General features: G+C 44.0%; 1 protein-coding gene and 1 long non-coding RNA gene across 2 annotated transcripts in view; one reads left to right on the top strand and one right to left on the bottom strand.

Moving 5' to 3' along the window:
- IL17RD (interleukin 17 receptor D) overlaps positions 1 to 21,010 on the top strand; it is a 67,551-nt gene extending 46,541 nt beyond the window's left edge. Inside the window, exons 2-13 of the mRNA XM_044301969.1 lie at positions 2,224 to 2,278; positions 3,717 to 3,838; positions 5,133 to 5,251; positions 6,261 to 6,381; positions 8,142 to 8,186; positions 8,288 to 8,439; positions 10,933 to 10,998; positions 13,161 to 13,215; positions 13,380 to 13,490; positions 13,570 to 13,754; positions 16,946 to 17,870; positions 20,876 to 21,010. Coding sequence (XP_044157904.1) covers positions 3,760 to 3,838; positions 5,133 to 5,251; positions 6,261 to 6,381; positions 8,142 to 8,186; positions 8,288 to 8,439; positions 10,933 to 10,998; positions 13,161 to 13,215; positions 13,380 to 13,490; positions 13,570 to 13,754; positions 16,946 to 17,870; positions 20,876 to 20,982 — 1,965 coding nt within the window. The 5' untranslated portion in view covers positions 2,224 to 2,278; positions 3,717 to 3,759 and the 3' untranslated portion in view covers positions 20,983 to 21,010. The remainder of the gene's footprint in view (positions 1 to 2,223; positions 2,279 to 3,716; positions 3,839 to 5,132; positions 5,252 to 6,260; positions 6,382 to 8,141; positions 8,187 to 8,287; positions 8,440 to 10,932; positions 10,999 to 13,160; positions 13,216 to 13,379; positions 13,491 to 13,569; positions 13,755 to 16,945; positions 17,871 to 20,875) is intronic.
- LOC122943881 lies at positions 8,453 to 21,002 on the bottom strand. Its single transcript, XR_006390902.1, has 4 exons — positions 20,874 to 21,002; positions 16,917 to 17,002; positions 13,585 to 13,741; positions 8,453 to 8,785 (listed from the first exon to the last, which is right to left on the bottom strand). It is a non-coding gene; the product is annotated as an uncharacterized LOC122943881 (long non-coding RNA).
- Positions 21,011 to 26,607: the final 5,597 nt, after the last annotated feature.

The raw sequence follows: 26,607 nt of genomic DNA, 5'->3' as shown, positions 1-26,607 counted from the left end.
ATCGCAGCCAAAACTGACTTAAATTGCTGCGCCTACTCGCGCGGGTTTCCCGCAATGCACCCTGAATGCATCCGGCCCTCACCCGCGACGCCCGTGTGAAAGAGGCCTTAGCGTGCACTAGAGGAAGTTCCTGTTATAAGGTTAAACAGATGGCTGGGCACTAACACTGCCCCAGGCCCCTACTCCTGTACAGATCCCCTAAATAAAGGTGGCAGAGGGATCCTTTGTTGGTTTCTGTGTGTAATAGCCCGCATATAATAGGTGGCTTGTAACCTCTCTGTGTACAAAACACTGGCACAGAACAATCGCATCCTCGCTGCCGCTTTTATTTCTGGTGCTTTATGCTGAATAGAAGTTTACTTTTATAATTTACTACAAGTGGGGGGGGGGGGGGGGGAATAAACATCGTGCTTTAGAACTATTGTACCAAAAATTCCTTTAAAGGTTTTTTTTTTTTTGCTATCGTCATCTTCCTTTCCCCGCACAGTTTACATCCGCCATGGACATGATTACATGCACCGCTCCAGCCAATGACTGGCTCCAGTGGTGATGTGCTACTTGTTGACACTTCACAGCTGAGACCAGTCATTGGCTGGAGCGGAGCATGTGACCATGTCCATGGCCAGGCGGATGTACACAGTGCGGGGACCAGAAGATGAAGACAGCGGTGGACCCGAGCAGGCAAGTATGAACCTTCGTTTTCATTAGCCCTTTTTAATTAAATAGCTTTTTTTTTTTCTACTTTTGTAAAGGAGTTTCATTTGTATTTATAACGGTATTGAATGAAGGCCTCACGTCGGTGAAATGTTTTCCAGTCTCTTCTAATTAGGCCGATTTAATACGCTTGGGCCCCCTTTGAAGTCTGGGACTGACAAATGAAGCTGGCATCTGTACTAATGAGGCACTAAAACATTACGGGGGTCATGTACCAATAGTGTTTGTATGAGGCGGTCGTTTTGTTTGCAATACCATTGAAAGTCTTGGTATGTGCAATATTTTAGATGATACGAAATGTTTATGAATTACAGCTGTTGCTATTTAGAACGGAGGAGGGGCGTAGGGGGTAGAATATAGTCATGGGCGTTATCATGTGCATCCATTAGTTCTTAAGACGTCAGTGCTCCTTACTTTTCGCGGCGAACGGATTAAAGTCTCCTTTTACACTGCCGACGACTGGGTGAACAATTGTGCTTTCATAGGCTGGTCTCTGATCATTGCCCTGTGTGAACATACCAGTGGACTATGGTCAATCAGCACTCGTTACCAGAATTAGGCCCCCCCGCACACAACAACGTATCCGTATTGTGGCCCATAAATTGTGGACGTGCAAAATACGGATGCGGCCTGTGTGCATTCCGCAGTTTTTGCAGGACCAGCTGTAAATAAGCCTATTCTTCCGCAAAATGCACAAGAATAGGTCCGGTTCTATAATTTGTGGCCCGGCTGCACGGATGCGCACATGTGTTCATGAGGCCTTAATCCACTACTGCTTGTGAACCAAGACTAGCTCCCCGTGTATTATGTGGTTGCCCATTCATTTCATTGAGTGCCATTTAATATTAGTATTTCCTTTCCTCTGCTGTATGGATTGTTTTATATTGAAAACATTTCTTATTGTAGGCCCTTAAAGGAGTTCTGTAGGATTTTTCTAAGTAATCCCCCCCCCCCCACCTTTCCGACCCAGTAAGACCTGTGAAGGGACCTATACTTACTTACCTACCCCCACCACTCCGTGTCTGTCTTCACCAGATTTACCATCCCCGTCTGTAAACTTCCTGCGTTGACAAGGTGACATGTGCCGCTGCAGCCAACGAATGGCCTCAGTGGTGATGTGGCCCAGCAGGGATGTGCCGCTTGGGGATCTCTGAGGCCAGTCATTGGCTGCAGCTGCGCACGTGACCCCCATCCATGCTCACAGGGAGGAACTGGAAGTTGGGTGAAGTCAGCCCAGGAGCCATGCAGTTGAATGATGGGCGTGGAGCAGGTAAGTATCGTTCCCTTCATGGGTCCTGGTAGATGTGGAGAGGGGGATAAAAAAAATAAAAAATCCTAGACAAACCCTTTAAAACTGTAACTGGCCACCGCACTGGTTAAGGTTCTGTTCATGTCCTGTTATTGTGCTATGTTTGGCACATAAACCAGTACAATCCTCCTGCATATGTGCACATCCTAAAATCTGGTTCACATGCACTAATCTCATTTTCTTTTCTTTTTTTTCCGTAGGGTGCATCTTTGAATAAGAACAATGGACAGCCCAATGTCATCTTCCGATACGACAGTAAGTTTGCCCTGTCTGTTCCATACAAATCTGCAGATGGACTTACTGGAACATATAAATGGCTGTTCTGTAAATTGCTACCTTTTCAATAGTGGACGGGTTGCTTTGAATTGGTGAATGGGAGTCATGAGTCCCACTCCCCATAGGTGATGGTTCCAGAGGTGGGGTGTGAAACAAATCTATAAGAGAATACGCCATAAATCAATGTCGTAAATGCCCAAGATATGAGGTTCAACTTTATTCCTTTGGCTTAAAGGGTTAGACCAGTGAAGGTCTGTGGGCACGTTGGCTCATACATATCCACCATGTGTATATCTCAAATACCATGTGAAAAGAGAGCATTCTGCCAGTGATGATGATGTTGGGACTTCCAACCAGCTGCAAAATCTTGCATTTTTATGGCCCTACCCTCTTCTCCTAAAAATAATAATGGGAGAGAAAAACTGGAGCAGGATAGGTTTTACAGACCATGTGTGATTAGAGGTCTGACCATGCATGTAGTTAATGTGGATTACCTTGCAGGGAAAAAATTTCCATATTGTGCGGATCAGTTTGTAGATTATAATTAGGGATGAGCGGGATGTTTCATGCGAAGTCGATTCGCATAAAACTTTGTTCTAATACTATACGGTGCAGGAGCTCTGTACAGGATTATAATGTATTGGCTCAGATGAGCCAGAGTTATTACTTTGCAAAGTCTTGCGTGACCTTGCTTAATAACTTCATAGATTAATCTTTTTTAAACACTGCGCCCACCAGACGCTGCCAAACACTGCGCCCACCAGACGCTGCCAAACGCTGCGCCCACCGGACGCTGCCAAACGCTGCGCCCACCGGACGCTGCCAAACGCTGCGCCCACCGGACGCTGCCAAACACTGCGCCCACCGGACGCTGCCAAACACTGCGCCCACCGGACGCTGCCAAACACTGCGCCCACCGGACGCTGCCAAACACTGCGCCCACCGGACGCTGCCAAACGCTGCGCCCACCGGACGCTGCCAAACGCTGCGCCCACACAGAAAACTGTACAATAGACTGGTTATACTGACATAGTCCTGCATTATACACACCTTCCATACATAAAGTACCTCTGCATCCTCCACCAGCATAGTCCTACACGGAGCCTATGTTCCCCTAACTCCTCCCACACACATGGCTGATCACATGACTGTGACATCACCACAGGTCCTGTAGCCACAACAATGTAGTCTGGAGCCGCTCCTGGTGAGAGAGATGTCAGTGAGGGGCGGGGCTTCATGTGTGCCAGACCTGGCAGCTTCTGATACAGCGCTCCTGACTAGAAAAAAACCATGTGTAAAAATACACGAGTCTTTTTCCAGGGAGTAAAATGGCCTGAACAGGCGTCTATAACGCTTGTACAGGCGTTATTGCGACCTCTGTAAATCACAATCGTTAAATGATGATTTCTCCAAACAGACTGCACCAGTTAATTCTGGAGGGAAGCACCTGATCGCCTGACATGCAGAATGTAACCATCAGTCAGTACGCCTGCAACGACCAGGTGGCCATATCGGTTATTTGGACACCCACTGCCACAGGTAGGTCTAAGAGTGTAGGGTAGTGACATAGCACATTATCTTACTAGTGTCATTAGGCCATAATTTGTATTGAAAGTAATTTTTTTTCATTATATGTTTAAAATGTCAAGGGCTGCATATCACCCCCTCATAAATTTAGAATTTATATGCACGTTAAAGGGGTTGTCTGAATATTTAATATTGTTGGCCTACGATTGGCAACCCTGCCGATCAGCTTTTGCGGCTCTTCAGCGAGGACCACTACCTCTTCCTAGGCCAGAGACGTCGCGTTCATCTGTCACATGGCCTAGGATGGTCACTATCCAGCTGTGCTTTATAAGCCGTGTGCACCGCGGCCTCTTCAAGCGGCTAATCGTCAGGGGTGCCGGATGTTGGACCTCCACCAATCAGCATGAAATACCCAGAAGACCCCTTTAACATTCCTTTTAATCCAGACATTCAGAGCTGGATTTCTATCACAGAAATGAAAGACGATCTAAAATCTCTCAAGGACAGAAGCAGAAGTCTGAGCCGAAATAATGAGACTCCTTTGATTAAGGGAAAGCAAGCTAGTCGCTTCTGTTTAGTCTTCTTGGAGGATCTCTACCTTGACAAGTGCATTGGTTTTATGTGAGATGATTGAGAAGAAGAATATTTTATAATCTGGTACTTGTAGGGAGTTGTAGTTTTGCAGTAGCAGGAGCGCCGGCGTCGCTGACCCCTGACTTGGAGGCGTACCTGACCTCTTGCCACTTGATGTATTACAGTCTATATATTATGTGGGTAATATGATTGCGGTCTGTTAATAAACACTTGGCTAGCACTACGCTCATCATTGCTGAGTATGAGGACTGCTTTTCATGGTCTGCCTAATAAAACAGCAGCTCTTGCTTCTTTTTTTTTTTTTTTGGCTGTCAGCAACGAAGAACCAAACTGGAATTTTTGAGCGTTGTCCAAGACACAAAGCACAATCTATACCCGCGCACAATGCCGACCTGCCCGTAAGACTGTCTGCTCCTCTGTCATTGTTCATTGTGCAGGCAGGGCGGAGGGGCCGTGCCTCCCTAAAGCAGAGCGTGAATCAAACTTTATGAAACTTTTACAAAGGCTTTGCCAAATTTATGGTTTGTCTTTTTGTGTTGTGGAGCTTAGGGATATTAAACAGTTGCAGCCCTGGCTAGTGTCTCTGTGTTTGGTCATCGACAGTGAACTCATCTGTAACAACAGTATTCTACGTTTTGCATAAAAGGAAGGGGGGGGGGGGATTATTTTTTTATTTGACGGGGAAGGAAAAAGTGTGTGTTGTATTTTCCAGGCATCGAGTATCTGAAAGGTTTTCGCATTATTCTGGAAGAGTTGAAATCCGAGGGGCGTATGTGTCAGCAGATGGTGCTCAAGGACCCGAAGCAGCTGAATTCCAGTTTTAAAAAAGTTGTAAGTGGCGTAGAATCCGGCCTTATCCTTTCTCTGGATGTGTTGTTTGTATCGTGTGTCAGACGAAACTGTTTAAAGGGTATTTGTACCTATGAAGCTGGCTGTACCTGATACATGTGCGCCTGGCAGCTGAAGGCATCTGTGTTGGTCCCATGTTCATATGTGCCCGCATGGCCTGAGAAAAGTGATGTTTTACTATATACAAATGAGCCTCTAGGCGCAACGGGGGCGTTACCATTACACCTAGAGGCTCCACTCTCTCTGCAACTGCCACGCCCTCTGCACTTTGACAGGGCCAGGCAGTGAAAACGATATCACCCCTGACCCTGTCAAAGTGCAGAGGGCTCGGCCGATGCAGAGAGAGCGGAGCCTCTAGGTGTAACGGCAACGCCCCTGTTGCTCCTAGGGGCTCATCTGCATATATTAAACCAGGTCTATGAGTGTCTACTCCTCTGACCTCACTTCTCCGAAGAAAGCTGAACAGAGCCGATCACAGCCAAATGGACACGTAGCTCAGTTGAGCAATTCTGCCCCTATGTTTCAGCCATCATTGGGGTCTCAGTACTTTATACCCACCAGAATTTTTTGAATTGACACTTGCATGTTACATTTGAGAACTATCCATTTATCTGGAGGTGTAGGAATAAGGCGGCATAAGCAAATAGACTATAAGTAGAAGATATGGACAGCATGGTGGCTCAGTGGTTAGCACTGGTGCTTTGCAGGGCTGGGATCCTAGTTTTAAATCCAACCAAGGACAACTTCTACATGTGATCTCCCCGTGTTTGCGTGGGTTTCCTCCGGGTTCTCCGGTTTCCTCCCACACTCCATAGACATACTGATGGGGAACTTAGATTGTGAGCTCCACCGGGGACATTGTGATGCTAATGTCTTAGTAGCGCTATATATGTGTGTAAAATAAATAAATATTTCTGCTCTCATTAATACTGTGCTCCTTATATCAAACCTCATTAGATTTTGCCTGACTTGAGATCTTTTTCCTGCACAGGTTATGGAAACTCAGCCATTTATGAACCTGAAGTTTGAAACCGATTATTTTGTGAAAATTGTTCCCTTTCCCTCCATTAAAAATGAGAGCAACTACCATCCGTTTTTCTTCAGAACACGGAGTAAGTTTATTCATTACTATCAAAACTCCTCCTTGGGTTAATTATTTTTTTGCAGACGTCTGGAAACAATGCGGCTCTGGCACAAGCATATATGTACAGTTATAGGGCTCCTGCACACGATCTTATGTATTTTGCAGTCTGCAAAAAAACGCATCCTCAAAAAATACAGCCGCCGTCCGTGTGCATTCCGTATTTTGTGGAGCGGAACAGCTTGCCCCCTAATAGAACAGTCCTATCCTTGTCCGTAATGCGGACAATAATAGGGCATGCTCTATTTTTTTTCTTGCGGAACGGACATACGGAAACGGAATGCGGACCAGTTGAAATAAATGGTTCTGCATACGGTCCTTAAAAAAAAAACGGAAGCGGACACAGAAAGAAAATACGTTTTTGTGCATGAGCCCTTACAGTGATTTGTCTCCAGGGTTGCTTTATAGGCAGACTACGATTTAGGACAGCCCATGTGGTAGCTATAATGTCAGCCATATTGGTTATCATGCAGCTTTCCCAGTTATGAATTGCTTTGTGTAGTTTTCTGACAGCTATAGGATTACATCCGGCATTTTGATGTTGATGGTCTATCCATCAATATGAGATCGGCAGGAGTCCGACTCCTGGCACCCCTGCTGCTGAGCACCACAGCCTACTCATAGCTTAACAAGCACAGCGCCACGCATTGTATAGTGGCTGTACTTGGTATTGCAGCTCAGTCTCTGAGCTGCGCCTAGGCCATGTGACCGATGAATGTGACATAACTGGCCTAGGAAGAGGCTGGAGCACTGCGGCCTCTTCATACAGCTGATTTCTGGGTGTGCCGGGAGTCTGATCCTCACCGACCAAGTATTGATGATAATCTCTCCATCATCTGTCCTGAGGATAGACCGTCAGTATCAAAATCCCAGACAGCCCTCTTTAACTGTTCAAATGATGTTTGTTTTTGTTTTTTTATGCATCCAATGTAAATTATAATTGGTGATCTTGTAATGAGTTCCAGGAAGACATTCTGCTATTGGTTTCCCTTTTTCGCTTTCCTTTTTAAAGTGGTCAGGTGTCTGACCGCAAAAACATCCCAGGTCTGGAGCATGAGCGCGGAAAGCCGATTGCCAGAATTCTTCTTCATGGAAGCATTCCAAAGCTGATGGCTCAATGTTTCCACAAGGAGAAGAGAAAGAGTTGGCAGTTTTCCCTGCACTGATCTTCTCCTCTTCCTTGCTATAGAATTTCACTTCTAGAATAAAGCTCATGCAGTCTTATAGGCTGCCCCATGTATAGCATATACTATATACTACTATTGCTAGACAAATATACAGCTGATCCTTATGGTTGGCATTCTTTGTGTACCTCCTGATGAAAACTGGCAAAGCGGGTCTTCTTACACTCGGTCAATAGACTTGCATTGACATTTGCCAGTGGGGCCTTTTCTAACTTATAGCCCCTTGATCTTCTTTAAAATACTTGAAAGGAAATGACAGAATCCACAGAAATATTATGAATGTCAACTATTATAAAAGCGGGAAAGCAATCTGCAAACAAAAGAGCTACCCAAAAACGACATGTCAGCATAGTGATAGCTTGGTCTCGACTTCGCTCAGTATACAAAGGCGAAAATTCAAGTCGTGAGGCTCTACTTTTACTATTGTCTCTGTTTGTGGGATTATGAGAAGTCAGAAGAAGACTTAAAACGTATAAAACACATTTTTTTTTGGGCAAAATGCTAGATTTTTCCCCCTCCTATACTGACTGTATCCATCTCTTTTTAGCCTGTGAGACCTTGCTACAACCGGACAACTTAACCTGCAGACCATGTAAGTAATCTGTGGATTTTCCTACTGTTTCCTAAAAAAAAAAAACATCCTTCTTAATCTTGAAGACCTTTAATTCCTTTGCTCTCCCTTTCTTCCCATAGACTGGCGGCCAAAGAACGTGAATGTCACGCAGCAAGGCGTTAACATGCAGGTTTCCTTTGACCACGCACCCCATAACTTCGGGTTCAGTGCATATTACGTAAACTACCGGATGAAACATGACGTCTCCTTCAAACAGAAGATCTGCAGACAGGTATGTTCTATCTCTTCACAACAGCATTTTCTTTCTTGCACGTTTTACCTCTTTCTGTGGTTTTCTTCTGTAATCCTTTGGGCTGGATCACTTCTGAGGTTTTATTTATTGCATCCTCCTTGTCCGACTCTGCTGCGAGACGGTTAACCCGACAGAAAGGAAGTTGGTTGTAGAGAAGCGATGTTCTGGGCCTCCTGCCGAGATTCTTTTCTGCCCGAGTTATCACCACTGTCTTGTGTGTGTTGGATCCGGACGCTGTTTGCTCAATGAAAGGCTCTAAGGCATTGCTAGGACGTTTTCCAGTCGGCATCAGCAGCACATGGAGCTCGCAGCCCGCGGTCCAGTCCTGTGAATGAGGAGCATTCCATACTTACTTTGGCAGGATTATCATGGTGCAAAAAAACTAAACAAAACAAAAAAAAACAACTCCCTCTCTCCAGGTTTAATTCCGAGTGTGAATAATTTTATTGCTCTTCCTTCATGGCACTGACGATCCTTTGGCACATGCTGCCGAACCGATAGCTGTAGCTGCGGAGCCTTGGCGGACAGAGTAGGGGAAGTTTTAAGTTGATGGACCAATCTCTCTCCCTAATGTATATTGTGTAACTGGTGAACACCAAGGGGGAATTTATCACGTTCTGCACTCCAGAATTCTGGCTTCAATAAGTCATAAAATCGGACTTTGCGACTTTTTGCATTTTTACACCGCTCTCTGTAATTTTGAAAAGTAGATGGGAGAGTGGGCATGGTTAGCTATGATAATTAGCTGTTTTGTCGTTATTTGTTTTACTCCAGATTTATCATTGTGACTTGTGCAACTTTTTAACTCCAGTGTAGCATTACTAGAAAAATTAGGGAGATTTATCAAGACTGGATGTGCAATAAGATGCTCCTAATTTAGTTAGAGCACTTCAAGGGCATCTGTCAGCAGTTTTGTACCTATGACACTGGCTGACCTGCTGCATGTGCGCTTGGCAGCTGAAGGCATCTGTGTTAGGCTACTTTCACACTCGCGTTCATGGATCTGCAAAAACGGATCAGTTACAATAATACAACCGCATGCATCCGTCATGAACGGATCAGTTTGTATTATCTGGTAACATAGCCAAGACGGATCCATCATGAACTCCATTGAAAGTCAATGGGAGACGGATCCGTTTTCTATTGTGCCAGACTGTGTCAGAGAAAACGGATCCGCCCCCATTGACTTACATTGTGTGCCAGGACGGATCCGTTTGGCTCAGTTTCGTAAAGCGGACAGCAAAACGCTGCAGGCAGTGTTTTGGTGTCGCCTCCAAAGCGGAATGGAGACTAATCGGAGGCAATCTGATGCATTCTGAGCGGATCCTTTTCCATTCAGAATGCATTAGGGCAAAACTGATCCGTTTTGGACCTCGTGTGAGAGCCCCTGAACGGATCTCACAACGGAAAGCCAAAATGCCATTGTGAAAGTAGCCTTGGTCGCATGTTCATATGTGCCCACATTGCTGAGAAAAATGATGTTTTAATATATTCAAATGAGCCTCTAGGAGCAACAGGGGTGTTGCCATTACACCTAGAGGCTCTGCTCTCTCTGCAACTGCAGTTTGATTGAAATGACCAGCGTTATGGCGTTTTCACTGCCTGGTCCTGTCAATCAAAGTGCAAAGGGTGCGACAGTTGCAGGGAAAGCGGAGCCTCTAAGTGTAACGGCAACGCCCCCATTGCTCCTAGAGGCTCATTTGCATATATTAAAACTTCATTCTTTTTCAGTAATGCGGGCACATATGAACATGGGACCAACACAGACGCCTTCAGCTGCCAAGCGCACATGTAACAGGTCAGCCAGTGTCATAGGTACAAATCTGCTGACAGATGCCCTTTAATAAATTAGTCTCATCTCTGGTCCTCCATGTGCAAAAAACTCAAAACTACACCACATAGGGGCCGACATAGACTTGGGCTACAACGTAAGCTGGTTTCTGGTATAAATCATAGTAAGGGTCCATTCACATCTCCGTGGTGTATTGTGGACCCGCAAATTGCAGACCCGCAATATACCCGGCCGGCACCCCCCATTTTGCGGACAAGAATAGGACATGTTCTATTTTTCCTACGGAACCGCGTCCCGGAAGTTCGGGGCAGTGCTCCTGAAATGCAGATGCGGAGAGCACATAGTGTGCTCTCCGCATCCCGTCCTGCCTCATTGAGAATGAATAGGTCTGCACCCGTTTCAGATATTACGGAACGGATGCGGACGTGTGAATGGACCCTCAGTCTGATTTGGCTTTAGGTGGCTCTGCCCATCCCGCTACGCTCCACCTCTTTTATAGCCATTTTAGAAACATGTTGAGATGCTCAAAGTCCCAAATTATGGCACAAATATGGCATTTGCCATAATTTGTGACTTTTTAACATAAAATGCTTCATGAATCTTCCCCATAATGAATCTCCTTCTGGGATGTTTGTGAACTAATGATTTTTAATTGTAACACAATTCAATGATTGTTTTAGGTTCAAAATAGCGACTACACAAACTGTCTTCTCCAGAACGTTTCTCCCGGGGATTATGTCATCGAGGTAATCTGTGATTTTTAGTTATTAATTGATATTATTTGATTGAACTGCATGTTACTTTTTTGTTACTGCTTCTGACATGTTTTAGTAAATATTTGGATTCCTCGAGAAATAACAATTCTAGAGAATCATTTCTGAAGACAGTGCTTTGTGCTGTTCCTCTGTTATTTTCCAAGGAAATGATGATGAAATTGACCACAGGGCGTCTCTACACGCACTGACACTGTCCAATCGGAGCTGACAATGTCAGGCCTTTTTCATACGTCCATGTCCGGGATGACGTCCATGATAAGATGGCCAGTGGTTTATCCTACGAATGTCTACGAAGGATCCGTGTGTCGTTTTTTTCCCCTCCGTGTGTCATCCGTATTTCATGTGCACTGCTAGGCTGAAAATTATTTTCCAGAGCTTCTCCTATCAATGGTCCATGAAAACCACTGGCAGAACATGGATGTTGTGTCCGCGGTTTTCACGGATCCATAGGCTATAATGTGCGTTAGGGATCTGTAATTCTAATGAGGGCATGGACCCACAGTAAGTGGAAAACCACTGATGTGTGAATACACACAATAGTCAAGGGGTGAGCGGTCCGTGGAAACCACAGGTAGCGCACATTTGCTATTCATTGACGTGTGAAACAGGCCTGAGACTACGTAGGTGATTAGCAACGAGCAACTGTACATTTATTTATACATTTCCTGGAGGAATAACAGAAGAACAACCCAATATTGCTCCAGAATCATTGTCTGTTACTACAACAGACATGTCGGGAGAGGTGGCAGCTCGTTTTTAAAGGTGCGACCATACTATATAATTTGATCAATAAGCCGGACTTTTCTCATTCTCGTTTTAAGCCTCATTCACATGTCTGTGCCTAATGATCCGTGAAACACGGATGGCATCCGTGGTTTTAACGGATCCATAGACTATAATGGGCATGATGGATCCATGAACATGGACAAAATAGAGCATGCATGTGTTCTAAAAACACGGACCATTCTAAAACACTGATGTGTGAATACACACATTAATAAGAATTGGGACGTGTGCTGTAAGTGGAGAACACTGACATGTGAATGAGGCTTTATGGTCGCCATCAAACTCTGCTTATTTAATTACAGTTAGGTTTTGTTCACACCGCCAAGTATTGTAGCCCCTATGTATAGAATTGCAAGTTATAGAGCTGCATTTGTCACCCATTGGTTCTGATTATGAAAAAAAGTAAAGGGCATATTGAAATATACTTCCCATATGTATGACATAAGGATCCTCCTTTTTATGTCCATAGTGTCCATTAAATGTTCACCAATTCCTGCCTATAAACATACCCTTGTTAAAATTGGTGTAAAATATACGTTTTTCATTCCAATACATGCAAGAATCATGACCATATAGAAAGATTTGACTCTTATGCTTTACTGTAATCAACCACTAGAGGATGCTGTGGTACTGCACTTTATTTTAAACTATAGTGAAGTCACTAGATGCCTAGGAACTTTCATAGAAGTGGGCACTTAGGGTCCATTCACACGTCTGCAAAATGGGTCCGCATCCGTTCCGCAATTTTGCGGAACGGGTGCAGACCCATTCATTTTTAATGGGGCCGGAATGTGCTGTCCGCATTTGCGGATCCGCACTTACGCATCCGTGCTCCCGTTTCCGCCCCAAAATAGAACATGTCCTAGTCTTGTCCCTAATTGCAGACAAGATTAGGCATTTTCTATTATAGTGCCAGCGATTTGCGGTCTGCAAATTGCGGAATGCACATTGCCAGTGTCCGTGTTTTGCAGATCCACAATTTGCGCATCCGCAAAACACTTACGGACGTGTGAATGGACCCTTAGGCATTATTCACACGTCCGCAATTTCGTTTTGCATTTTGCGGAACGGAATTGCGGACCCATTCATTCGTGCTGCCCGGACATGGAATTGCGGACAAGAACAGGCATATTCTATTAGTGCCGGCAAAATGCGGAACGCACATTACCGCTGTCTGTGTTTTGCGGATCCGCAAAACTCGTTGCGGACGTGTGAATGGAGCCTTAACGTGTAGGCTTTTGGTAAGTAAAGTAAATATGCAGATGATTTTAGATGTGTTTACAGAAATATGATGAATCGGATAAACGGCTTAACCCTTTCTTTGTTTTCTCTTTAACCCTTTACAGCTTCTTGACGACACCAATACAACGCGGCGCTCTATGCACTACTCTCTGAAACCCGGTATGCCTCTCATTTTTGCTTGCACCACAACCTCTTTGTTAGGGGCAGGACTGCCCTGTTCTAGGAGTCAGTGGGTACCCTGTGGATATAGCCATACATGTCTCTGATGGGGATAAGAAGGGCGGTAAATGGATGGTAACTGACTGTCTTTCTTGCTCTTGCAGTGCATTCTCCCTGGGCTGGACCAATCCGTGCCATTGCTATCACCGTTCCTTTGGTCATCATATCTGCTTTTGCCACACTTTTTACAGTTATGTGCAGGAAAAAACAGCAAGGTAAATGTCATAAAAGGAATTTGTCTTTCTTTCTTCTCCTGGTCTCTGTTCCTCCACTGACTGTATTTTTACCTTCTAGAAAACATCTACTCACACCTTGATGAGGAGAGCTCCGAGTCCTCCAATTACGCCGGAAGCCTCCATGTGGAAAGGCCTCGACCACGACCCAAAGTCTTCATCTGTTACTCCAACAAGGACTGTCAGAAGCACATCAACGTCATCCAGTGTTTTGCCTATTTTCTCCAGGATTTCTGCGGATGTGAAGTGAGCAGTTTAAATATTTTTTTTTTATTAAAAAATAAATAAATCTTTTTGCAGTTTATTTCCTCCAAAATAAAATACCATCTATATAAAAAACACAGTTAAATATATGTTTATTTATATTTTCTCTCGTTTCTTAAAGTATAACTGTTGTTTTAGCTTTTTACTATTGTGTAGGGACAGGAATGTTAAAGGGGTATTCCCATCTCAGACAATGGGGGCATATCGCTAGGATATGCCCCCATTGTCTGATAGGTGCGGGCCCCACCGCTGGGACCCGCGCCTACAACGAGAAAGAAGCGGGAAGCGCTGTGGCTGGAGGACCCTGGATTTCCCGGGGTCCGTCCACCACTAAGCGCTGCTCCCACAGAAGTGAATGGGAGCGCACCGCACATTTCTATGGGGCAGACGGCAATAGCCGAGCCAGCGCTTGGCTATTTTCGGCGGCCCCATCGAAATAAACGGAGGGCGGCTGCGCATGCGCCCTCCGTTCATTTCCCGGCTCCGTTCTCATTGTAGGTGCGGGTCCCAGCGGTGGGACCCGAAACTATAAGACAATGGGTGCATATCTTAGCGATATGCCCCCATTGTCTGAGATGAGAAAACCCCCTTTAAGCATTTTTGTCATATACTTTATTAGGGAAAGATCTTTCTTTGTACTGGAAAACAGTGTAAAGAATCTTTTCAGGCTACTTTCACACTTGCGTTGTTGTTTTCCGATATTGAGATCCGGCAGAGAATCTCAATACCGGAAAAAAAAAACATTTCCGTTTAGTCCTCATATATTCTGAATGGAAAGAGATTCGTTCAGGATGTCTTCTGTTCCGTCAGCATTCCGTTTTGTGACCGGTCATAAAAACGGATTTGGCAATAAAAACAATGTAAGTCAATGGTGACGGATCCGTTTTTTTATTTTTTAAGAGTCTAAAAGACAGAATCCGTCACCCATTGATTTTCAATGTATTTAATGACGGATCTGTTTTTTTTCCGTTTTGATTTCACACAACCTCATCCTAACGGAACAGATGCGTCCTGATGTGCAAAATCAAAACGGATCCATTTAATTCCAGTATTGAGATCCTCTGCCGGAGCTCAATACCAGAATTACCAGTGCAAGTGTGAAAGTAGCCGTAGCAAAGCTGTAACTGAGGAGAATCTGTCTTCAGTGTTCAGTTACTGAGCGCTGAAGATGCCTGTGTGGAACATAGAGAGGCTCTTGTCAGTAACCTGGTCCCTGACTCTGTACGTGTGCCCTATCATTTCCCATCACCCTGCCTGTCTGACTTATGACACACAGAAGTCTTCAGCGCTTATTGGAAAGCTGAAGACAGATGCTCCTTAGCAGCGCTCAGTTAAAGCTTTGCTAAGAAAACGCTATACAGTGTTTTCTAGAGAAAAGAAGTCTCTTTCTTTCCCTAATAAAGTGCATTACAAAAATGTTTAACATCTCTGCCCCTACACAATAGTAAAATAAACTGCAATGACAGTTACACTTTAGAGGAGTATTCCATGTTGAGAATATTGAGGGTCTGTCCTCAGGTTAGGCCATCAGTACGGGGCGATGGGGATCCCACTCTCAGCACCCCACTGATCAGCTGTATTAAGGGTCCGCAGGGTTTGTGGGAGTCTTTTGGTTGTTGACACAGAGCAGTCTACCTGCATGGCATCTACTCGGCATTGGTGGTGCAGAATATGGCAGCTTCATCGTGTTCTAGTGAACGTTGCAAAGTTACTAAGTAGATGCCACTCGGGTAAACAATGAAGACCCTGCAGTGCCAGCACAAACGCCTCTACCCTTCAAATGGTTGGTCTGTGGGATACCCTACCAATCCGATATTGATGGTCTATTCTGAGGATCAGCAATGGTTCCATGGCCACCACATGGTTTAAAAATATAAGCATCCTTATGCTCTCCTCATCAATGCCCTGCTGCTGCGCTCCACTCCTTGCTTTTGCTCCGACACAGCGGGAAGCGGTGGAGAATGCCGCTCGTCCAACCGCTGGAGCGTCTTTGACCCACCTCAACTAGTGATTCCCAGCCGTGTCTTGCTGTGTTGGGACGTGGAGCAGGAATTGGAGCTCAGTGGTGGGGATTGGCGAGGTGACTATCAGCTTGGTTAATTTTTTTTAACCATTTAATGTCAATACTGCTTTGTTGTGCATCTGTCAAGAGACAATGGCAAGGTAGATACAGGTATATATAGAGTGTGTAGGTGGCAGTGCAGAGGACATAGGGACTCTTTCTGCCACCGCAGGGTGCTCTGTGCTGCACTCTGCGTGGGAGATTTTCTCCTGTAAAAGCATTGTATACGTCTCAAATACAGCATCCGATGAAGGCTTGCGGGGTACTGTAGGGTCCATAGAAGTCTTTAGTTGCTATATTACAGTTTTCTACCATGTGTCAAAATAGTGAGAACGGAGCACCCCCGTACAACAGATAGTGGCCTATTACATCATGCAGTCTATTTCTTGAATGTTTGCATTTGAAAAATTGCTGTTCTGTTTAATTTTTTGATAATTTGTGATCAAAATATGTTTATATACAGCACATGCGATGAGCGCTCCCGTTTGACTACTACTTGTCTTTAATAGCTACTTTTTAAACATTAACTCATTATTTGTATGTGCATTTTTACTGTACAAGAAAATTGGCATATTCTCTGGATAGGTCATCGGTATCCTATAGGTGGGGGTCTGACACGTGGGACTCCCACCAATCGGCCGTCCATTTGATAGGGGCTGCGCTCGGTATCGCAGCTCAGCCCCATTCACTTCAGTGGGAGGTGAGTTGTGCCTAAGCCAGAGATGGATAACCTCCGGCACTCCAGCTGTGGTGAAACTACAACTCCCAGCATGCTCAATTCATTTTTATGGAGTTCTGAGAACTGCCAAGTAAGTGTACATCTTGTAGTTTTACCACGTGCCGGAGGTTAGACATCACAGGCCTAAGCCATGTGACCAATGAACATAATGTCAAATGGCCTAGGCAATACCGCGAGAAAGCTTTGGCGCTAAAGCGAGCGACAGTGTCTTCTCGAACAGCTGATTGGCGGGGGTCCCAGGTGTTGGACCCCCACCGTCAGATACTGTTGACCTGTCCAGGTAATCAGTAAAAATATCCCGGAAAACCCTTTAAAGTCCTCCATTAACTCTCCGTGTTCTTACTTTATTTAATGTGCCGTTGTTTCCTTTAGGTTTCTTTGGACTTGTGGGAAAACTTGAAAATTTGCAAAGAGGGGCAACGAGAGTGGCTGAAACAAAAAATCAAAGATTCTCATTACATCATCGTCGTGTGTTCCAAGGGTATGAAGTATTTTATTGAGAAGAAGAAGAAAAAGAACAAGTCCACCAGCCTTGAATCTGGGAAAGGAGAGATCTTTGTGAGCGCCATGGCTATGATCGCTGAGAAACTAAGCAAGGCCCAGGACAGCTCAGACGACCTGAGCCGATTCATCACCGTTTACTTTGATTACTCCAGTGAGAACGACATTCCTAGTGTTCTGGATGTGACTAGAAAGTACAAACTCATGGACCACCTCCCCCAGCTGTACTTCCACCTCTACTCCAAAGAGCTGAGCCTGCAAGACCACGAGCACTATCCCACCAACATCAGCAAACGCAACTATTTCAGAAGCAAAGCTGGACGATCGTTATATGTCGCCATTTGTAACATGCACCAGTATATTGATCAAGAACCGGACTGGTTTGAGAAGGAGCATGTACCCTCACACTCTCCTACCTTACACTACCAGGAACCTGTGATGGAAAAGTTTGACTCTGGCTTAGTCTTGAATGATGACACAGGGAAACAGGGGATGGAACATGATTTCCCAGTACAGACCGATGTGGTGGCATCAGCTGAATGTCACGTACCTACATTGAGCGGTGACACTGGGGATGATATTGAAGGACAAAGCACACCAGCTGAGTGTTGTGTTCTCCAACCAGTTCTTCACTCTGTTAAGGTTGTCAACCAGGCAGACATGCCTCGGGACTCTGGGATTTATGACTCTTCTGTTCCATCTTCTGAGCTGTCGCTACCTTTAATGGACGGATTATCACCCGATCAGGTAGAAACATCATCTATTGCAGAGAGTGTCTCTTCATCCTCTGGACTAGGTAAGGCATATGGCTAAATTTATGTCTCATGTCAACTGTCCATTTTAGTTGGTCCAACTTCTTACAACCCGGCAGTAAACAGCTTCTTAATGCCCGGTGAAGTCTTCATTGGCTGTACTAGTGAATGTCTGTTCATATCATGCATGGACAGCTGAGGTCCACAAAAGCAGCTGTCTAAGGAACTCTGTCTGACTCATGGCCGTCTGAGCAGGGACACCTTCTATGTTATAGTACAGTTTGTAAACCCTTCAGAATATTCTATATTTCTGCATCTATTTGACCTAAAACTACATCAGATTTTCACACGAGTCCATAAAGTACATAAAGATAACCAAATCAAAGAAATGAGTCAAGAAGACTTGGCCATTTATATATATTGAGGAACATGATCCAATTATCACATGTCTTTGAGTGGCAAAAGTATGTGAACCTTTGCTTTCAGTATCTGGTGTGACTCCCTTGTGTAGCAGTAAGTGCAGCTAAACGTTTACGGTAATTGTCGATTAGTCCTGCACATCGGCTTGGAGGAATTCTAGCTGATTGTTCTGTGCAAAAAAGCTTCAACTCTGTTACGTTGTGGGATTCCTCCCATAAACTGCTCGCTTCAGGCCCTTCCACAATATTTTTATTGGATTAAAGGGGTATTCTCATCACAGACAATGGGGGTCATATGGCTAGGATATGTCCCCATTGTCTGATAGGTGTGGGTGCCACCTCTGGGACCCGCACCTACAATGAGAACGGAGCGGGGAAATGAACGGAGGGAGCACGCAGGGTTTTCCTTTCTCCAAACATAATACTTCTCATTTGAACCAGAAAGTTCTATTTTGGTTTTATCCGTGCACAAATAATTGTTCCATTAGCCTTCTGGCTACTCCAGATGACCTTTAGCAAACTGCAGACAGGCAGTAATGTTCTTTTTAGAGGGCAGCTTTCTCCTTTCTGCCGTGCACACCATTGTTGTTCAATGTCCTCTTAGCTAATGTGAGAAAGGCTTTTAGTTGACTTAGAGGTTACCTTGGGTTTCTTTGTGACTTTGCAGACTATTACATTCCTTGCTATTCACATGATCTTCGTGGGTTGACCACTCCTGGGGAGGGTAATAATGGTTTTGAATTTCCTCCATTTGTACACAGGCTGTCTGAATGTGGATTGGTGGAGTCCAAACTCTTTAGGGATGGTTTTGTAAGTTTTTTCAGCCTCATGAGCATTAGCAACTCTTCTTCTGAGGCCCTCAGAAATCTCAGTTTGTGCTATGATACCCTTCCACAATCCTGTGTTGTGAAGATTAGACTTTGATAATCCCTTTTCTTTAACCCTTTAGTGACCACCCATATGTGTTTTTACGGCGGTCACTGAGGGGCCTTAGGCTGGGCCGATGCTTTTTTAAGGTGGCCCAGTCTAAGCACTGCACGAGTCCTCAGTACAGCGGGGACCCGGCTCTCACATGAGAGCCGCGGCCCTGCTCTAACAGCTCAGATCGGCACCCGCTGCATGTAAAGTGCTGACAGAGGGAGTGGACTCCCCCTGTCTGCCATCGGCACCCTGCAAATGCGATCGCGGTGTGCCGATGTGTATGAAGGCTGCCTGGGGTCTGATGTAGGCCCCAGACCAGCCTTCAGTAATTTCCAGCAGGCTGCACCTCTTTGGCGCAGCCTGCTGGTCAATGTTAGAATAGAGTTGCCTTTAAAATGCAATGCACTATAGGGATAGTGCATTGCATTTTAAAAGCAATCTGTTAGAATCCCCTTGTGGGACTATTAAGTGGTAAAAAAAAAAATTATGCTTTTTCTTCCATTGAAAATACGCTTTTCAATGAAAAAAATTCCAAAAAATAATCTTCCCCATATATTTGGTATTGCCGCATCCGTAACGACCCAGACTACATAAATATAATGTAAATTATACGGTAAAAAAAACTAAATACAAAGACAGTATTGCTAATTTATTCTTAGTTGCCACCGAAAAAACGTAATAACAAGCGATCAAAAAGCGCTATTTACTCCAAAATGATACCAATTAAAAATATAAGTCGTCCTGCAAAAATAAAGTCCTGACACAACTCCATAGAAAGAAAAATAAAAAAGTTATGGGTCTTGGCACTCAGTAATGCAAAAACATTTTTTCTTTCTTTTTTTTTTAAAAAGGGGGTTTTATTGCAAAAAAGTAGTAAAGTGTAAAAAAAAAAAAATATATGTATTTGGTATCACAGTAATCGTACTGACCTAAAAAAAATAAACGCCGTAAAATTTAACGTAAAAACGCAGTGTCAGTATTGCTGTTTTTCCCATCTCCCTCCCAGAAAGAGTTAATAAAAGTTAATGTGAACGCTTTGTATTCCCCCGAAATGGCACCATTAAAAACGACAACTTGTCCTGCAAAAAACAAGCCCTCATAAAGCTATATAGACGGAAAAATAAAAAGTTATAGTTCTTGGAACGCGACGATGAAAAAAGGGAGAAAAACGCTTGGTCAGTAAGGCCTAAAACAGGTTGGTCACTAAGGGGTTAAATAAAAGGGCTTGCCCACTCACTCCTGATTGTCATCCTATTGATTGAAAACATCTGACTATAATTTCACCTGCAAATTATCTGCTTATCCTAAAGGTTCACAAACTTTTGCCACTCAGACCTGTGATATTAGATCATTTTCCTCAATAAATTAATTACCGAGTCGAATATATTTAACTCGTTTGTTTGATTTTCTTTATCTACTTATGTGAAAATCGAATGTAGTTTTAGGTCAAATTAATGCAGAAATATAGAAAGTTCTGAAGAGCTCACAAACTTTTTAGCACCACTGTATTTGGACATGACAGAGGGGGTCTCCCTCCTGGGACACCCCTGTATGAGCCAGAAATGGCAAGCCGAACTGTATGAGACGGTTTGTCAAATAAGCACATATTCCCCCCCCCCCCCCCCGTTATTGATTCCTTAAACATTATTATTTTTAAATATATATTTGCCTTATGATAAAACATGTCTAATTATTTTGTTTTCTTACAGGAGAGGAGGAGCCCAGTATCCCTAAATCTGTTGTGTACAGCGTCTGCAAAGCGGATCTTCATTGCCACATTCATCCTGACGAGCTCCAAGCCGTTGCGCCTTTGTAGTGTACTGGTTAACCCGTTCTGTGCCGATGGCTAGCAGCCCACTGGCGGCGAAAGGAGTTAATATGCATTGCCACTTTAAACAAACAGGATTTGTTAATAAAGTCATCATATCACTGCAGACCCTGAACCTACTTGAATTAATTGAAAGACTGAGAGAATCTATTCTCGTTTCCTCCTACGCAAGTCCGGGACCTCTGGGCCAGTGAAATAGTTAAAAAAATATTAAAAATATGGGGCTCAGATGCTAAACGTCACTGACGGTCGTCATATGTTTAATGGATTCATTTATGGAATTCGCAGCTTATGCCTTTATAGGGGGGAAAGAACGATGATGTCTTCTGCTGGATATTTAGCATGTTCGTGAAGACCTCCCCCGATACACAGATCTCCCTTCTAATCCGGACTGAAATTGCTTTTCTGGCCATGAAGCTTGAAACCGACACTTAGGTGGACATTTGATAATTGGATCTATAATCCTTGAGAATGGCCAGAAGATGAATTACCATGACCACTAATGGATTTATAGAGCTGAGAACTGTGTATGGATTATACCTACCCTGCTGGACATTTCCATGTAGATGTTTGCATGAGTTTCTATAGGTAGAGATGATGCTGGTACTAATGCGTGGCCTCATGTGGGGGTCCTACCGCCTTTCATTTTTGCCTTCCATGGTTAATTTACAAGGGAATGAAACCACCTTAATATGGGGTCTGATTGTTCGATCACACTATACCTGAGCCTACTGATGTGTTCACAAGTGACCCGTGTCGCCTAGTCCGCCTTGTATTGCGTTCTGGCTTGTGCTTCCTTTGTTCTAGACTAGGGATGCTCAACCTGCAGCCCTCCAGGTGTTGTAAAACTACAACTCCCACGATGCCCTGCTGTAGGCTGAGAGCTGTAAGCTGTCCGGGCATGATGGGAGTTGTAGTTTTGCAACAGCTGGAGGGCCACAGGTTGGGCATCACTGTTCTAGACGATGGTGCAAATTTGGCAAATTACTTGCACAACCATAATGTTAGCAAATGTGTGGAAGTTTTGTAAATATAATTTATAATTCTTGAAGGGGTTGTCGACTATAGAAAAGCCCCAGTAAAATGTCCAATTAGAGCATGCTGAGGCACTTCAGAGGGGCCCTCTGACTAGTCCTAGAGCCACGTCGGACACTTTCTACAACCCATGAGGCTGCGTGCACACAACAGTTTTTTTTTTTTTCCAGTTGCGTTTTTAGTACGTTGAGAAATGTAAGGAAGAAGCGAACATCATATTCCATTGGTTGACAAACTTTGAGCGTTGAGGTTTATATACCACATGGTTTTTACTGGTTCGTAAATACCATTGCATTTTTTTTCCGACGCGCCCTTCCCTATATGTGAGGGTTGATCCCATTGACGTGAATGGACGAAGACGTAACCAGATCGTATTGATTTAGCAAACTCTTGCTAAGTAGAGACACGCTTGTAAAGCGTAGAACATGTTTCAATCACAGAGACCAAGAGTTTATCTATCGGGTTATATATCCTGATTCATAGCATAGGGATCTCCGGAAATGTGCTCTGCTCACACCTGCCCTCTTGTGGCTAGAATAAGAAATGCGTCAAGTCCCTAGACATTTCTTGCTCAGCCGGCAACATGTATGTTTTATTAGTCGGGTGGAAAGTCCACTTTAAACGCTGAAGTAAAACTTTTACAAGTTTTGCTTAGCACCTGTACCTTACATCCACCTTTATTTACGTATGCTTTGTTGTAAGCTTAACGGGTACTAGGTATAATGTGCACCCTGCTAGTTGCACGGCTATAAGGCCGCATGCACACGACTGTATTTTGTATCAGTGTCCAATATGCATTTTTGGTAGATTGCACATGGACCCATTCAATTCTATGGGTCCGCAAAAATAAATATGGACGGAACACGGATGTTATTTGTATCATGCCTGCTTCCATGCGTGCGTCCCGCAAATGATAGAACATGTCCTATTCTTGTCCGTATTGCAGACAAGAATGGTCATTTCTAGTTCTGAGTGTGAGAAAAATACTCACATGGAAGGTGTCTGTATTTTGTGGATCCGTGGTTTGCAAACCGCAATACGGACAGTCGTGTGCCCGCGGTTCTTTATCTTCAAGTTAGCGTTTTATCTGAAATTTTTATTCCGTACTGGAAAGCCACCAGTAGTGTGAATATCACCAGTTTAGAGCTCATCCATATAGACTGGAAGTAAAAGGCTCATGGTGTTTGTATCAGTTCCTATCAGCTTGCATGCATGGTTATGTTCTAAATGTACTAAAGGGTTAATCCTTGTATCGGCACCTAGTCTGCCCATCACATATAACTATGACTACAGGTACCTTGATGATGGTTGTAGCACGTTGTTTGCTGATATACGGTTGGACAAGCTCTGTGGAATGGACATTGAGCGAGCAGCCTGCAATACAATCTCAGAAAATTCATTGCGGCTTATGAGTACGTACGGATATCTGTCCCAGCATCTGGGAGGGGCGGTAGTGCTTTTCTGAGGGGTACAAATTGGTGCAATTTCTGTTACAACATACGTGCTAAACTTCTATGGTGCCGCACAGTGTGGCCCCTGAGTGCAGCTCTTTGGGGCCATGCTGTATGGTGCAGTTTGCGTCTGCATGCGTGCGGAAAAGTCATGTCCATTATTATTCCAACACTTTAAAGCAAAAAGCACCAATTTCTGTCTGGTGGAAAACATCTTTAATTTGCCTGCATTGTGCGATGTCTCATAGATTTTGAGTCATGTAACCAGTTACTTCTGTAGATGCCTATGAAGGTTCTTATTACTGAGCTACCAAATCCAATTTGCTCCTGGAGAGTCTGACTGGCGCCTGAAGTCACTGCCAAGTGAGCGCGCTCGGCCACCTCTCCATTTACCGCTATGAGACTGCTGGAAATAGTCGAGCCAGCATTCTGCTATTTTGAGACCTCCCATAGCGATGAATGGAGGATGGTCGTGCATGAGCCGCCGCTCTCCTTCACTTCGATGGTCCCTTTCTGGAGATAAGAGTGGGTCCCAGATGTGGGACCCGCACCTATATGACATTGATGTCATTTCGCAAGAATATGCCATCAATGTCCCAGATGGTCCATCCCCTTTAAGTGTATCAGCAGTTGCAGGTTGTATGGGCAGCGTTAGAACCTGGCAACGAACGTACATAAAAGGAGACTAATAGAGAATAATACAAAAACTCAGCAGGAATAAAAGGCCAAATGAACGACTGATCCTCCCTTTTTATAAATTCTGATCCTCCCTTTACATAATTTGACTTTTTCTTTGTAAATATTGTAGCTGTATTCGAGCTGTAGCAAGTTGTGAAATGTACATTTGTTATAAATTAGATTGTATCGGATATGTTAATATTGAAACAATGTCATGTGACTCGGTACCTTTATATTGTATAGTAAATTTTTTTTCCATATTTAATGTATGTTGAACACTTATTTGACCAATATTTCATTCAATTAGTGAGTTCTCTCATTTCAGATAAATTTACGTTGATACGATTGCAATGTTACGGTAGTTTTCTATGGTTTACCTATCAGACGTCACACCTGTTATCGGAAAGTTTACCTTTTGTTGCCTAAAGTATAAGTCTCATTCTTTCTTTTTTAAATTTTTCTAATGTGTAGGGGCAATGATACTGAACATTTTTGTAATCTACATTAATAACTGAAATCGTATATTTCTATTAGAAAAATAGCTGTAAAGTGGCCCATTTTGAGCCTTAGCAACGCTCCTCTGTCTACTGTCTGCATAACACGGTCAGTGTGGAGCAAGTCTCTCCTGTTATGTAGACCGAAGACAGAGGAGCGTTGCGAAGGCTCAAAATGGGCTACTTTACGGCTATTTTTCTAATAGAAATATACGATTTCAGTTATTAATGTATATTACAAAAATGTTAAGGTACACTGCCCCTATACATTACAATTTTTTTTTTGTTAGGCTGAGTTCACACGGGTGAGATTTCCGCGTGGGTGCAATGCGTGAGGTGAACGCATTGCACCCGCACTGAATCCGGACCAATTCATTTCTATGGGGCTGTGCACATGAGCGGTGATTTTCACGCATCACTTATGCGTTGTGTGAAAATCGCAGCATGCTCTATATTGTGCGTTTATCACGCAACGCAGGCCCCATAGAAGTGAATGTGGCTGAGTGAAAATCGCAAGCATCCGCAATCAAGTGCGGATGCGGTGCGATTTTCACGCATGGTTGCTAAGATGACAGTCTATTCACTGTATTATTTTCCCTTATAACATGGTTATAAGGGAAAATAATAGCATTCTTTAATACAGAATGCTTAGTAGGTGGTCAATTGAGGGTTAAAGAATAAAAAATAATTAACTCACCTTCTCCTCTTGATCGCGTAGCTGCCGGTCTCTTCTTACTTCTTTAATCATGAGCTGCCGGCTAAAGGACCTGTGGTGACAGCACATCACATGGTCCATCACCGTGGTGATGGACCATGTGATTGGACCATGTGATCTGACGTACCACAGTCAGTTTCTTATTACGCGCGTGCTAAACGCATTGCACCCGCGCGATAAAAACTGAACAACGGAACGCAATCACAGTCAAAACTGACTGCAATTGGGTACCTACTCGCGCGGGTTTGCCGCAGTACACCCGGGACGCATCCTGAACAAATCCGTCACGCCCGTGTGAACTCAGCCTTACACTTTAAAGGGTTGTCAGGCTCAGAATGGTGTAGAATAATATGTCATACTAACCTTACCGACCCCTGCCGCTCCCATTCTGACATTTACTGGTCACTCGCCGGTATAACCAATTCCCCACTGATAACTGGCTGAGGTGGATCGGAAGGTAAATATGACCTATTTTAACTTATTTTAACACCATTCCGTCCGGACAACCCTTTTTAAATATTTGAAAGCGGTTGACTTGGCCCACAAGACTGCTTTTCCTTGGGACAGTTTTCATACATAGAAGCCTATAATGTCTATAAAAATGTGTATGTTTATTCACAGTTTGCCTCAAAAGATTTGGGATCCTTCTGTATGTCTTATAAGGAACGGCATTTTCTTGCATTCCCATGATAACCCTTTGGGTTGTATGCGCCGGCAGTTTATTGTTATCACGGGTACAAAATACCGTAGATACAGACACCTGGGATTGAATTACACAGTTGTTGTCCCTGTTTATGGCAGTTTAGATCTGGGCATTGATGCGGCTAGGGATCAGGAGGCACAATGGGTAAGATTTATCAAACTGGTGGATAGTAGAACTGGCAACCAATCAGATTCCACCTTTCATTTTTCAAAGGAGCTGTGAAAAATGAAAGGTGGAATCTGATTGGTTGCTATGGGCAACTAAGCCAGTTCTACTTTACACCAGTTTGATAAATCTCCCCAAATGGTGAAGCTAAACTGGCAGAACACCTAAAAGGGAGTGTCGTGAAAAGGACACAGGAGCAGAGGAGCTGTAGACCAGGCGTCTGTTCTCTCATGTACTGATAAAGCATAAAGACGTCCTCTTTTAGGCCCTAACTGCGCTCAGTGGCCATACGCTACTCTGTAAGGCTGTGAAGGATAATTGTTTGGCCCGTGTGTCATCCATATTCCACATGCACTCTAAGCTGAAAACTAA

The sequence above is a fragment of the Bufo gargarizans genome, chromosome 7, assembly GCF_014858855.1.
Source record: "Bufo gargarizans isolate SCDJY-AF-19 chromosome 7, ASM1485885v1, whole genome shotgun sequence".
Lineage (NCBI taxonomy): Eukaryota > Metazoa > Chordata > Amphibia > Anura > Bufonidae > Bufo > Bufo gargarizans.
The sequence above is the reverse complement of the archived record's forward strand: the minus strand, read 5'-3'. Positions and strand labels throughout refer to the sequence as shown.